Source organism: Onthophagus taurus, chromosome 8, assembly GCF_036711975.1.
Source record: "Onthophagus taurus isolate NC chromosome 8, IU_Otau_3.0, whole genome shotgun sequence".
NCBI lineage: Eukaryota > Metazoa > Arthropoda > Insecta > Coleoptera > Scarabaeidae > Onthophagus > Onthophagus taurus.
In genome coordinates, this window is record NC_091973.1 from 16,494,380 (window position 1) to 16,509,943 (window position 15,564).

Below are 15,564 nucleotides of genomic sequence, written 5' to 3' on the forward strand. Positions count from 1 at the left end.
CTGCATGAGAATGCGTGATTGAGATAAATAATTATGTAAAATGTAATAATTATTACCTTCTATTACTGTTCTGTTTGTGGATGCTTGATCGCACACAGTAGCTATAATACAACAGTTAAGTTGGCCTTTTCCAATTCAACAATAATTTTTTTATAAGTACTTTTAATAGTGGACTTGTTGTAGTGCCCTTACAAAAGTGGCATGAAAGTTTGTTTCCATTTTTGGGCTACTCCTCGTATCATAAAAACCAACGCATGATCAACTATGATGTCATTCTCCAAACCATAAATTTGATCGCAGTATTTGTTGTATTCCAAATGTGGATTTAATGCTACTTCATCGAACGTTAAAACATATAATCTTTCTTTTGTTTATATAACTCATGTTTATATAACTCGAGGCACATTAATTTCTCGTCGTCAGAGTATCGCCGTCCTCTAGATTTTACCACATTAGACTTTAATTGCAATTAACAGAAGTTGATAGCTTCATTCCGTAAGCCGCAATTCTTCACTTGCTACTGTGTCGTCGCTAATGTTAATCTCTTCTTTAGAGAATTAGTTCGTTTTTTATAAAGAACGGCTTTCTTTTGAAGGTATGTTGATTTCTTATAAAAATGTTTTGCTTTCGGAGATAATTGATCTGATTATCAAATTTAATTAATTTTTATCAAAAAATATTCGTAAAAGGGGTGATTCAACCGTAGTGTGTCAAACGAAAGTCCGATATAGAATAACATATTTGAGAGCGAAATGAAAAAATAATTATTTCATTTTCATTTAATACAGGGGAGCATGGTTTATAGTGGGACGTTTTTTTTTTCTTTGTCCGATAATTTAATGAAACTTAGTATTTCAAGGGTGCGATTGAAATATGCTACTGTTTATGATAGGTACTAACTATTATCTTAGGTTTTTAAGTATAAAAATGATAAGAGGCAAAAATAAGGCATGTGTCCCAGAATATACCATTTGTCCCAATGATGACCACAATATGGTACACAATATGGTACACAATGGGACAAGGCAGGCAAAATATTGGGAGCCGCAAGAGTTTGGTATAAAAAAAAAACAATTTTTTAAGTCACAATGTATTTAATGATAGTAATTTTTGCATATTTATTTCTTACTAGTTGAAGGTTGATGAGTTTGTAATGTAAAAGTTAATTTTTGAAAATCAGGTTGATAATTGGTAGTTGAACATCTTATTAATTCCTTTAAATGTTGGTTAGTCAATTGTGAACGAAACTTAGATTTAATTAGTTTCATTGTTGAGTACAATGATTCGACATCATATGTTGATCCAAATATTGATAGTAATCGATAAGCTGCAATTTTTAAATTGTTGTATTTAACTGCTGGTACACATTTCCAGAATTCATTTATTGATTTTGCCGATTTGTGTAACATGTGGAGACCTTGATCTTCTTGCATGTCAATTAATTCTATCTCTCCGGAAGCCGTCTCTGGTAGTAAACATTTTAATAATTTAAAACCATTATTATGGATATCAATTTCAAACGGATTTAACAAAAATGCAATTGATGGTTTCAGTGCAACTAAATCCGTAAATCGATCTTCAAAATCGTTGTACAGGTTTTTTAATTTTGTCTGATAATTAATGATGACTGTTAAAGAAATATCATATTCTGAAGCAGCTTCCTTTAATCGAGGAAAGTGATTGAATGTCTTATCCATTACGTCTTGTTCAAAAAGTTGTATCTTTCTTTTAAAACTGAAAATGCTTTGACTCAACTCTGAGATATTCTTGTCCTTACCTTGCAACAATAAATTTAATTTTTTTAAATGCTCCATTGTATCAGTGAAGAACATTAAATCATAGAGCCATTCTTTATCCTTTAATTGCGGATATGTTTGTTTTTTTTCATCTAAAAAATCAATAATTGGTTCTAACAATATTACAAACCTATTCAGGACATCGTACATTGATAACCACCTCACTATGCAGTATAATGATAAATCATTTACTTGTTCATTTAAATCAAGTTCGTCAATAAAATTACGAAATTGGCGATGATTTTTTACATTAGTTCGAATAAAATTTACGATTTTGATGAGCGGTGTAAACACATGAATAAAATTAAAGTGTTTGGCGATAAGATGTTCGCGATGTACAATGCAATGGATGGGAATAAAATCTGGAATATTTTCATCTTTTTTCAGGAGCCCTATTAATCCAACATTTTCCCTACCATTGCAGCTGCTCCATCAGTGCTGTTAAACGAAAACTTTCGCGGAATTAAAGGGGTATTTTTCGGGAATTGAAAATCGAAATAACTTTTTGGGGGAACAGGTTTTGAATTAAACACCACGAAATCTGAACGACAAAAGAGAACATTTATTCGAAAAACAAGACTTTTATACAAGACAAACAGGAACAAGAAATACGATATGAAATAATATTTGAATTTAAAAATAAAATAATAATAAAATATGTGAATGAAAAGAAAACATAATACATTTTTTAACAATTCTATAAAATAAACAAAATGTAAATAAATTAAACTTTTTAAACAAGTGGCTATACTTATTAGTTTGTTTTTCGGGATATCTTTAACGGCGGCATCAAAAGCTTCTTTAATATCGATACCACGTGTAGTATCTTTTAAAGCAATGAGATCTAATAATTCTTTTCGCGTGACTCCATCTTCAAATACGAAACGAATAAAAATTGCTGAGGTTGATCGGTGATATCCGTTGATTCATCAAGCGCCAAACTAAATGCTACACAATTCTTTATGTCTTTATGTAATTGCGATAATAAATCTACAGTTATTTCTGCAATTCGGCGTTCTACTGTATGTCGTGAAACTGGAATGCCACCTATCAACTTTAAAAGTTTTGTATTATTGGTATCTAATGATTTAATTGTATCAATAATATTTTGTTTAATAAAATCTCCCTCAGTATATGGCCGTTTCGCTCTTGCTATGTTCCACGCTATTTTAAAACTAACTTCTGTTACACATTTAGATTCTTCAGTAAATTTTGACATAAAATTGCCTTGATTATTAATTGAAGACTTTAGCGATTGTAGTTTTTTAATTCTTAACTCCGATTTTGCCGGATATTCAGATATAAATTCGGAATGGAGTTTTTCATAATGACGTTTTAAATTTCCTACCTTATAATTGTTCACGGTTGAGTTACAAATTATACAGACAGCATTGCCATTTTTTTCTATAAAAGCATAATCTTCTTCCCATTCCTCATTAAAATTTTGGTTTTCGTCGGCATACTTCCGCTTTCGTTTATTTGGAGGGGTCATCTTAGTAAATCAATATTTTATCTATAATAGTAAATATTAATAACATTAAATAACATTCATATAATGTGAAGTATTTTATTTAAATCGTTACCTACCGTTTTTATTCAAGAAGAGAGACTGACAAACACAATCACCGTATAGGGTCGCGATAGTTCGAGTGAATTGAATACTGTAAAAAGGTTCTTCCCCGAAATCTGTATCAGACGTATTGATTTATAGCTTCCTTATTCGCCACAAGTAACGACGTTTGCTCTGCAAATGTTCGGGGAATCTTTTTTCTTCGAAGATTTTTTATTATTTGAATTGTTAGTTGAGCCGCAATAATATCATCGAAGAGCCGCATGCGGCTCGCGAGCCACAGTTTGGCCACCGTTGCACTATGGGACATTAATTATTTCAAGAGAAAAGTATATTTTTTTATAAAAGTAAAATCACATTTCTTTTAACAAAACTGAAAACTAATTAACAAAACATAAATGTTTCTTTTTATGTAGTCAGGGGCTTGAAAACATCCTAAATATTATTATATTTGGTGAAATCAAAATCAAAGAATAATTTTCTTCTTTCCCTTTCTGGTAACAAGAAGTCCCCTTTCAGCACTGACAACTTTTCTCACTTGCTTTTGACCACTCGAAGCAATTATCCTTGGTGGTTTGTGGACGGTAGTCATACCAGTCTCGTAACAATTACATATTTGATTAATTGTGTAATTATGTTTCGACATTACCTTTTCAAGGTTGTCAAAAAATGTTGATACATTGTGCCTATTGAAACTAATAGCGCGGCTTAAGCTAGTTGGTTCTGGAGAAGTTAAACTCAAATGAGCCTGCCTCTTCCGAAATAATCAAATCCACTCAACGCCTGCTGATTTTTTGTATTCCAAGATGCAAGGATGGTCTTATTGTTGGCAGTAGCAAATCGAAATGCTAGTTCGTAAGTGTCTTTGATAGTCAAACCGTAACACATAAGTAATTAGACAATGCTTTCACTTCTTCATCAGTAAAAATTTGAGAACATCCATGTTTTTTCTGAAAACAAAAAAATTTTTTTTCATCGTCATTTATTTGTTTATACTTGGACCACATTCGGTGCAAGGCAGATTTACTAAGTGAATAGCAATACTTTCCGCTGCTGTTTTCATTTTCGGTTTATATTCTGTATGAAAACATTTACTTTCTTTTAAGGAAGTATTTTAGGGTTAGACTTTCTGGTTCTCTATAGTAGTCAACATTTCTTTTGACGTGCTATATGTTGGGACGCGTCCCATTATGTACCACAAATACATGTCCCAACATGTACCATCTGCCAATTTTAAAAAAATAATATGTATATACCATTAACACAAAATATCTCAAACCACAGACAGTTTTATAACTCTTTATTTTAATTTCTGATTTTAATTTGTTTTTTAGAGGTATTCTTCTATATTAATTTTTTTAATTTATAAAATAAATCAAACAACCATGTGTTTTTTTCAATAAAAAGGACACATTTGACAACCATTTATTTAACTTCTAATTTTTTGAAATGATATTTCAACGTAACATTTTTTTGTATGACGTTTCGGAAATTTATTCCATTTTCAAATACAATTCTTACAATTATTAACTTTGATCTGCAACAATGATTTTGGTTAGACTCCGCAATTAAAATTTATATTTCAACCTTAATCCGACACTCAAAAAATATTCGACTATCATAACGTGATAACTTACCCAAAACTTTAATCGTCAATAGTAATATTTTTAAACATCACAATTTAAAACTTAATAAAAACTAATTATAACTCGGTAAACCGATATACGTCAAAAACCTACGCCTCAACGGTTACAACGAGAGTACGGTCTTCTATCTCGTCATCACCACGCATTAAACCTAGTTTTTATTTAACCCTGTATTTTATATTATAAGGCTCCATCTATTGGTATATATATGTGAGCCATTTGTTATATCTTTAAGCTGTTGATTATGCCAGCATAATGTGCACCTATCTTACCTACATCCGTTTTGAAATTTACAACATTGTTAATATTTTTTAGTAATGTGTATACTCTCAAGTTGCTTCCTAAAAGTCGTGTCTGTTTATTGTTACTGTTGTTTGTTTATTTTTAGATACGATTACGTTTTTAACAACTTATTTTGCTTATGCCGACTCCAAACATTATCCTCTTCTAAAAAATTCTTTTAATAACTTAAAATTTCAATCTCTTATAGTAGCGTCTTAACATAATTACAATCCCATTTTACAATTTATAATCCAAAATAAAGTGAACGAAACTGAACTATTTAATTACAGTTGATAACTTTAAAGTTAGTTAGGTTAGTTATGTTTATTATTTGCAATGTCAAATGTCAAGTATATACATATGCGTGTATGTGTGCGTGTTCTCATGAGTTCAGCGAAATCTAGCGAACTGTTCTCCTTAAAAATACGACCGTTGTGTTTTGCCTATATTGGTGCCCACACATGGGTGGAGTATAGCATACCACAATCGTATTCTATATTCATTATTTTATTTTTCCCAAGTTGCTCCTGCTACTAAAAATTAGATGACGTTAGTAGTAACATATTCCAAAATATTTGGCAAAATATAATGGTTGGGGTATGTTATACCTCACCACACTGATGAAGGGTTAAAGGTTATCTTTTCTTTGTAGATAATTTTATCAAATAAACTTTTATTCAAAACTTAAAAATTTCTAGTAACGAAATGATTTTTTCAAACAAAAACTTAACGGTTAATTAACCAAAACATTTAAAATTAAATTAAAATAGTCTTGTATCGTATTTGACCATTTTGGTGACGTAGTAATGCGGTTCATCTGCTTGAAAAGGTTCGTAGTCATCATTAATGGTTGGAAAAAATAATTTAATTCTTATATGATAAAAAGTGGTTTCAATAGTATCCTTTTTAGTCGGTGAAGTATATTTAATGTGTAAATTTGTTGGTTGTTGCACATATTTAAGAAAATTCTTATCAAAGTTACATCCAATCTCAAAAACTGGGTTATTTGGGGTAACTTTAATTTCCTCCTTCAATAATATATGTTTGATATTTTCATTTAAACTTGATAAACCACAAAATTTGAAACTCAACGACAACACATCGCAGGCCACATGCATCGACATTAACACTTGGTATTTTTTTGAAGCATCGGTTAATGGCAAAAACGTCTCTTCTAAATTATATTGAATGCTGGACTTCGGGTTGAGTTTCATGACAGAAAATCTCGAAGTTAATCGGTTTGCCGCCATTAATCTTGAATCTTTACTTCCTTTCGATTTTTGGGGATCTTTTATGGAATATTTCTATAATTCTATAATCTTGTATTGTCTTAAGCAATTAGAATGTATTAAAATGCAGGAATAATCCCATTTTAATTTTTCAATCCCACAATCAATTAATTACTTGAATGATTGAATCGGTGTTAAAGTTGGTATTCTTAATTTTCCCTTCGACATTTCACTTAGGATTTTTGATATCATACTCGGTTCTACATCTGAAAAATGAAAGGGATAAACGGTATAATTTGCAATGGCAAAATCGTCAAATAAACTTTGAAATGCGAGTTTTAAATCTTCCACGGTTTCACATTGAGTAAAAAGATTGCATAAAATATACGTTATGTAACTTTCGTTATCACGTAAATTCCCTACATTTAAATTATCTTCTAATTTAGTAACCGGACGTGATTTTAAAAAAATTATTTTAAAATCATGAAGTATCTTAGCATAATGTTTCGATGATGCATTTAATATAACATTAAGAATATCAGTGTTAGATTTCGTTATTAGATTAATTAAACATTTTAGATGGTTCAATTCTTTAAAATATTGATTTAGCACTGAACCTTCATGACCAGTAACTGTTTTAATTGTCAAATTAATTGAATCAAAATCCACTCTGGAATATCATAGTGAAAAGATGATCAATGAACGTTACAAGTGATCGATCCAGAACAACGTCATTTTAATGACGATGAATTTGTGGAGCCATACAAATTACGAGTACTTTTAATTAAAACCCTTGTTTTTAACTGCAGAAACAACCGATTGACTAAAAATAAAACAAAAAATTGTTATACAATTAGCTAAACAAACCAAAACTAACTTAATTAGATCTCAAGTATTTATTTTGGATTGTTGTGGTAATGGGTGAAGGAAATGAGAGGTTGATCTATTTAAAAATGAGCATTTAAAAGAATTTAGTCAATCGGTTGTTTCTGCAGTTAAAAACATGGGTTTTAATTAAAAGTACTCGTAATTTGAATGGCTCCACAAATTCATCGTCATTAAAATGACGTTGTTCTGGATCGATCACTTGTAACGTTCATTGATCATCTTTTCACTATGATATTCCAGAGTGAATTGATTCAATTAATTTGACAATTAAAACAGTTACTGGTCATGAAAGTTCAGTGCTAAATCAATATTTTAAAGAATTGAACCATCTAAAATTTTTAATTAATTTAATAACGAAATCTAACACTAATATTCTTAATGTTGTATTAAATGCATCATCGAAACACTATACTGAGATACTTCATAATTTCGGAATAATTTTTTTAAAATCACGTCCGGTTACTAAATTAAAAGATAATTTAAATTTGGGAAATTCACGTAATAACGAAAGTTACATAACGAATATTTTATGCAATCTTTTTACTGAATGTGAAACCGTGGATGATTTAAAACTCTCATTTCAAAGTTTATTTGACGATTTTGCCATTGCAAATTATACGGCTTATCAATTTTATTTTTCAGATGTAGAACCGAGTATGATATCAAAAATCCTAAAGGAAATATCGAAGGGGAAATTAAGAATACCAACTTTAACTCCGATTCAATCATTCAAATTATTAATTGATCGTGGGATTGAAAAATTAAAAAGGGATTATTCCTGTATTTGAATACATTCTAATTGGTTAAGACAATACGAGATTAAAGAATTATGGGAATATTCCATAAAAGATCCCCAAAAATCGAAAGGAAGTAAAGATACAAGATTAATGGCGGCAAACCGATTAACTTCGAGATTTTCTGTCATGAAACTCAACCCGAAGTCCAGCATTCAATATAATTTAGAAGAGACGTTTTTGCCATTAACCGATGCTTCAAAAAATACCAAGTGTTAATGTCGATGCATGTGGCCTGCGATGTGTTGGCGTTGAGTTTAAAATTTTGTGGTTTATCAAATTTAAATGAAAATATCAAACGTAAACTATTGAAGGAGAACATTAAAGTTACCGCAAATAACCCAGTTTTTGAGATTGGATGTAACTTGGATAAGAATTTTCTTAAATATCTGCAACAACCAACTAATTTACACATTAAATTTACTTCATCGACTAAAAAGAATACTATTGAAACCACCTTTTATCATACAAGACTAAATTATTTCCTCCAACAATTTTTGACGACTACGAACCTTTTCAAGCAGATGAACCACATTATTTGAACAAAATGGTCAAATACGATACAAGACTATTTTAATTTAATTTGAAATGTTTTGATTAATTAACCGTTAGGTTTTTGAAACAATCATTTTGTTACTACTAATTTTTAAGTTTTGAATAAAAGTTTATTTGATAAAATTATCTACAAAGAAAAAATAACCTTTAAACTAGAAGATATTTTTAAACACCGCAGATAAACCGATTTACTACGTCACCAAAATGGTCAAATACGATACAAGACTATTATTCTTTAAATTATTTGTATGAGGGTGTGCCGTACAATTGTTAAGAAGCAATACAATTTTTCTTTCTTTATTTTTCAATTCTTTATACCACCTCAAAAGCCAACTTCGAAAAATTTCGAAAGTCATGCACGCATTTTTGTTGGCGTGGTACTCCACTGGCAAACCCTCCATTCTTAAGCACCTAAAATATCGAGACTTAGTACTTTTTCCTGTAACGGCCACTTTTCGTTTGTCAGTTCCAGACATATTGGCGCAGCATAGAATAGTAATGCGGTTCAGTTCTTTTTTGTATCCAAACAGTGCAATATGCGAATAACACAAGGATCCGTTTGGTGTAGCTCGATAATAAAGTCATAATTTCGCCAGCATATTATAGATGTCGTCTGCACAGAAATCTTTATAAAAGTTGGAATTTTCGTGTGTTTCCAATGTTCAGCGCTTTCACTATCAGCGCTTCCCTTTTGTGTCTTGCTTTCCATCGAGATAACCATCCATTTGTTGCTTTAAATTCGTTGTGTTCCAGTTTTTTCGCAATCTCTTCTGACTTCTATCCATTAGCTACGGAAAAACATTTATGCAACGCTTCTTTAACTTCTGTGATCTTTTCCATCACGATTTCCTTTAGACAACCTCGTGCGATCTTCCTGTTTCGTCCATTTTTCACGCAGGTCGTGTTCTTGTTGTAAACGACGCGCTACAGTAGACTTTGGTGTACCAGTAATTACTGCGAAATTTCGAAGGCTTGTATTCGCTGGCTGACTTTTAATTTTGTCCAACAAAGTAATTTTGTTTGAAAGACTTTTCTCTTTTCTCGGCATTTTGCTTTGTCAATCGTAACTGTATTGATTTCTTCGTCATCTCCGACCACCTTATATAGCATAACAATCCCCAGACAGGCGATTTCTGAGACAATTCCGTTGTCCCGAAAAAAAACAACGCCACATAGACGAGTGCGCTTTCAAACGATATTGAACGGGTAAAACGGCGACCGACAGACGCGTGCATCGCTTAGGCACTGGTTCAGTCTAAAGTGGCATCGCTACATAAAAGCCATAAAAATACGACGAATGTCACTACATGTTGTACTATGAAAATAGGTAAAAAAACAAGACTACTCTTGGCTTAAACGATGTATATTAAATTATATTACGGGCACGATTAAACACAATAAAAAGAGAATATTAGAAATTATGAGATAAATGGTGTTACATTTAAGTGTTTAAATGGCCATTTTTATATGTGCCGGTAGAGGTTACTTTTTACCCAAAATACAACTTAATGGCAAATTATTATGGAAAAGTGAATACACAGAATTGAAGTACACATATTTTTCTACACATTGAAGTGTTCCGCGTTGTAAAATTGCTGTATTTGTAACATAAAAAAATCTTAAAGTTTGTCATAAATAACACTTGATGTAAAGCGACTTTTACGAGAAATTAAACATTAAATTGAGATGCCAACGCTTCAAGGATACTAGTAGAATGTAGGAAGACGTTACGTGTAATTAGACGTAAAATTGAATTGTTATTATCTCGAAATTTGAGTAAATCGAAAAATGTGCGATTTCATCAAAATATTGGGAATTCGTAAAGAAGAAATCAGTAAAACAAAGCTTTGCCATACGCCTCATAGATGGCGCTAATTATTAAATTTTTTTTCAATGTAATTTTGTAATTTAGTAAGCGGTTTGCGGATATTATGCGTATATTAATTGTATCGATGTTTAAAAAACAATATTAATCCAAAATAAAAGGCGAAACATAGTAACATAAATAAACTTTATTATCCAACAGTGGATAGAGTTAATTAGTGTTATGGAAAATAGAATATAAAAAAAAACATTAAACAATGGGTGTTAATTAAATGTTTTTTTCCAATATTCCGTCAGTAACAGTTGTCAGCATAATATGTATTCTATAAAAAAGCAGCAATAGTACCTGGTCAGCAATTAAATCAAGGGTTATCAGAAAATATCTAGATATTACAATATAATATGAAAATTGTTATTTGCTCAGCAGGATTATACAAACAGTTAACATAAAAATAATGTTTGTAAGCTATAATCTCAAAACGTCTGCATTTTAAAATTATGGTCAGTGAATAATTTAAAATTTGCACAATTTTATTGAAAAAGCGATAATGATCGGGTAAAATGGGCGGAATTTCAAAACAGAAGCGAGTAATAGTATTAATTTTGTACTTAATTTTACACCTGGCCAAAATTTGATAAAATCCGAATCACGATTTCCTGTTCTATTACTAATATTGCTGCAGATATATTTAATGAAGTTGATAGTAAGCTGTTTACAAATAGTAAAAATTTAAAGAAATTAATTAAAGGAAAATTAAAAAATTGATTAAGCGGAATCAATCATGATTACCACAATTTTTCTCCACATAGGTCGCCCCATACACACTAAAAAGGAAAATTATTTTTTAAACAGAATTATGTGTTGATTCTATAATTTCTGGAAGCATGACATCCATATAATTAAATGTTTTTTTCCAATATTCCGTCAGTAACAGTTGTCAGCATAATATGTATTCTATAAAAAAGCAGCAATAGTACCTGGTCAGCAATTAAATCAAGGGTTATCAGAAAATATCTAGATATTACAATATAATATGAAAATTGTTATTTGCTCAGCAGGATTATACAAACAGTTAACATAAAAATAATGTTTGTAAGCTATAATCTCAAAACGTCTGCATTTTAAAATTATGGTCAGTGAATAATTTAAAATTTGCACAATTTTATTGAAAAAGCGATAATGATCGGGTAAAATGGGCGGAATTTCAAAACAGAAGCGAGTAATAGTATTAATTTTGTACTTAATTTTACACCTGGCCAAAATTTGATAAAATCCGAATCACGATTTCCTGTTCTATTACTAATATTGCTGCAGATATATTTAATGAAGTTGATAGTAAGCTGTTTACAAATAGTAAAAATTTAAAGAAATTAATTAAAGGAAAATTAAAAAATTGATTAAGCGGAATCAATCATGATTACCACAATTTTTCTCCACATAGGTCGCCCCATACACACTAAAAAGGAAAATTATTTTTTAAACAGAATTATGTGTTGGTTCTATAATTTCTGGAAGCATGACATCCATATAAAACGACTTCAATTTTGGCAACACGACGTTTTTCCATAATTCTGCATCTCTTCCAATTATTTCAACAAATAGTGGTTCCTTGTCATTAATATATATAACAAAATAGCATTGGGCTCTCTGACAAATATTCAATTGCCCCTGTACCTGTAATAAAAAAATATTAATTATGGATATTCATACTATAGGTCCATTATGTATGGAATATACTATATATCTTGGTAGGTATCAACTTTATAAAAAAATCTTTTATACAAAAGTTGTTTAATATTTTATTTGCCATAATAAGACTGCATCAAATTGTTTTTAATTCAGAAAACAAATGAGTAACGAATAACACTTGCAGTTTTTTAAATGGCAACGTATTCATTCGTTAGGCTCATTTGATAGAAATTACTTTTCTCTTGAGGATGGCGTAAAATTTTTGTACCCTTACATCAGAAAATTTTTGAAAAAAATGTATAAATTGTTTATTAATAAAAATTAATCAATACCATTAATCTAGATATCCGAGATCGTCAAGTATCTCAAATTATTACCGTAAATTAAATTTACATACAAAATAAAACAAATAAGCGAAAAATTAGTGTACATCTCCAATAATTCGAGTTACGTCGAGGTACTTGACGATCTCGAATATCTAGATTAATGTTATTAGTTAAATTTTCTTAATAAACAATTTACTAAAATTTTACGTCATCGTAAAGAGAAAAAAAATCTCTATCAAATGAGCCTAACGAAAGGGTACATTGCCATTTAAAAAACTGCAAGTGTTATTCGTTGCTCATTTGTTTTCTGACATAAAAACAATTGAATGCTGTCTTATTACGGCAAATAAAATATTAAACAACTTTTGTTTAAAATGTTTTTTTATAAAGTTGATACCTACCAAGATATATACTATATTCCATACATAATGGGCACCTGTATAACAAAATTGGTAGTGTTTAATATTTTTATCTTTTTATTTGTTTAAGCGCCATTGGATGTAATTTGATATGGGATATTATAAGAAAATACTTAATTGATAGAAGTAATTATGGTTTTCTTTTCAGCCGTATTTCTCCATTGACATTTTCTAAGCATATATATTTTTTTAATGTAACGGCTTCGGATAATGTCATTCCACTTTTATGAAGGCTGTACAGGCTCTTTATCTCAATAATAGAATCGTCGCGTATAAGTCCTATATACCAGAAAAAAATAATTACTTTTAAATTTTAAATATAGATTAACAATTGAACACGCTAATAAAAATTAGATGTTCTTAAATTTTAAATCGGTGCTGATTCTAATTTATTATCGAAGGACCATAATGATGTAAATTTAAACAATAAATTTTAAAAGTTCTTACTCTGTCTTTATTACACGCGCGGTAACCGGTTCTCTTGCTCGACCCTTCAATCACAACGATAACAATTTGAAAGAGGGCGAGTTAAACGGTGTAATACAATTTATATACCGGCATACGTGGTGGGGGTGCGAAATACAAGTTACACAAGACTAAATTGAATTTAAAACGAAAAGTTGTATGCGGATCGGACATTCCACCCACCAAAAAAAAATGTAAATAATAAAAATTTTTTTTTACAAGAATAATATAAAATTTGAAATGAATTTAACAATGATGAAATAAAAAAAGTCAACAGGTAAGTAAAAATATAATACATGTGATATTAATGACTAGAAAATTATTTTTTCGTAAAAATAAACAAAACAATTTTTTTTTTTAAGTTGGCAATAAACAAAGTTTGGTTACTGGTCGCGTCAAGCGGCCATTTTTCGTTTTAATTGTGACAACACGAATGACGCCATCGACTCCGGGATGAATAAGTTCTATCCGACCTATTTCCCATTGTAACGGAGGACGCTGCTCATTACGAATAATTACTAGATCGCCTACGGAAGGATTAGATGTCGGAATATTCCATTTTTGTCGCTGTTGGAGCGTTGATAAGTATTCCTGATGCCATCTTTTCCAGAAATCCTGCATCATTCTTTGCAATAATTTCCATCGATCTAAACGATTGATTGGAATCTGAGTAAGATCAGAATCTAAAACAGAAAAGGTTATAGGTTCGAGACACAAGAAATGTGCGGGAGTGAGTGCTTGGAGATCATTCGGATCTTCGGTAAGTGGTGATAATGGTCTCGAATTAAGCACTGCTTCTATTTGTGTTAGTAGAATATAAACTTCCTCGAAGGTGAGTCTTTGTTCACCAATCACACGCAACAAGTGGTATTTAACGGATTTGACTCCAGCCTCCGCTAAGCCATTGAAGTGGGGAGCCCCTGGAGGATGGAATTGCCACCGGAGATTGAGTTTTTCCCCTGCGGTAGCGGCCATCTGTCGCAGTCGGTTGTAAGCACCCACGAAGTTGGTTCCTTGATCGGATAAAATAAGGGTACAGTGACCTCGACGTGATTGGAAACGACGTAGTGCAGCGATGAAAGTTTCTGTTGATAAGTCTGAAACTAACTCAAGATGTATAGCCTTTGTGGATGTACACACAAATACACATATGTAAGACTTAGTAGATCGCGATCCCCGATGACGGCTAATAGTGGTAAAAATGGGGCCAGCGAAGTCAACAGCCACAGTGGAGAACGCCTTAACTTGTGCGAGGCGAAATGATGGTAGATCGGTCATCCAGGGGGCGTATGACCTCGGCTTGCAACGGAAACATCGGAAGCATCTGGAGACCACTCGGTGAATAACACTCCTTGCAGCGATGATCCAGTATTGCTGCATCACCAAAGCTTGAAGCGTGCGTTGTCCAGGATGGAGGTAAGTTTTATGTATTTCTTCCACAATAAGTTCACTCACACGATTGTTTTTAGATAACAACACTGGGTGTTTATGATCAAACGGGATTGTAGCGTGTTTAAGGCGACCACCCACCCTAATAATACCATCTCGGTCCAAAAAAGGAGCAAGTTTACGGTAAGACTTTTCAGGAATTTGATTATTTTTAATGGAAGTAATTAGCGTTGAAAAATGTTGAGACTGTACATGACTTAAAATTGTCGTTAACGCAGATTGAATCTCAAATGGTGATAAATTTATGGTAGAATATTTATAATGTTTTTTACAGTGGTTAATAAACCGTCGAACATATGCAATAATTCGTTGAATTTTAATGAAAGAAGAAAATTTAGTTAGAAGATCATCAATAAAATGATTCGGGTAAGTGTCAAGGGTATATGAATATTTGGATTGCTGTTCAATAACTACTTCGTGTGTATCACTTATGTTTTCAGATAATGCGGACCAATTATTTGATGAATCAGCAAGCCATGAAGGACCTTTCCACCATAAAGTAGAGGAGATTAACTGACTGGGTGATCCTAAAAAGGCCGCGGGAACCACAATCTGCGGGGTTATCAATAGACGGAACATGTTTCCAGCAATTTGCAGGTAAAATTCCCTGGATATGTGAGACCCTATTCGC

At 31.4% G+C, this 15,564-nt stretch overlaps 2 protein-coding genes and 1 long non-coding RNA gene across 5 annotated transcripts; 1 reads left to right on the plus strand and 2 right to left on the minus strand.

Moving 5' to 3' along the window:
- Window positions 1–1,118: 1,118 nt before the first annotated feature.
- Window positions 1,119–1,946, minus strand: LOC111420137 (general transcription factor II-I repeat domain-containing protein 2-like). Its single transcript, XM_023053055.2, has one exon. The coding sequence runs from the start codon at window positions 1,944–1,946 to the stop codon at window positions 1,119–1,121; it is 828 nt and encodes a 275-aa protein (XP_022908823.2).
- A 694-nt stretch (window positions 1,947–2,640) lies between these two features.
- On the minus strand, window positions 2,641–3,288 carry LOC139431297 (EPM2A-interacting protein 1-like). The gene has a single exon (XM_071198945.1). It carries the CDS (start codon window positions 3,286–3,288, stop codon window positions 2,641–2,643), a length of 648 nt encoding a protein of 215 aa, XP_071055046.1.
- A 10,573-nt stretch (window positions 3,289–13,861) lies between these two features.
- Window positions 13,862–15,449, plus strand: LOC139430996 (uncharacterized). 3 transcript variants are annotated; one of them, XR_011641346.1, is made up of 4 exons: window positions 13,862–14,244; window positions 14,298–14,900; window positions 14,954–15,056; window positions 15,208–15,449. It is a non-coding gene; the product is annotated as an uncharacterized lncRNA (long non-coding RNA). The 3 variants fall into 3 exon arrangements; XR_011641347.1 differs by having other exon boundaries at window positions 13,863–14,316; window positions 14,375–14,900; XR_011641345.1 differs by having other exon boundaries at window positions 13,866–14,900; window positions 15,208–15,318.
- Window positions 15,450–15,564: the final 115 nt, after the last annotated feature.

Bases quoted from the DNA above. Each gene is read 5' to 3' on its own strand.
- LOC139431297 (XM_071198945.1), bottom strand. From the start codon at position 3,288: ATGACCCCTCCAAATAAACGAAAGCGGAAGTATGCCGACGAAAACCAA.
- LOC111420137 (XM_023053055.2), bottom strand. From the start codon at position 1,946: ATGTACGATGTCCTGAATAGGTTTGTAATATTGTTAGAACCAATTATT.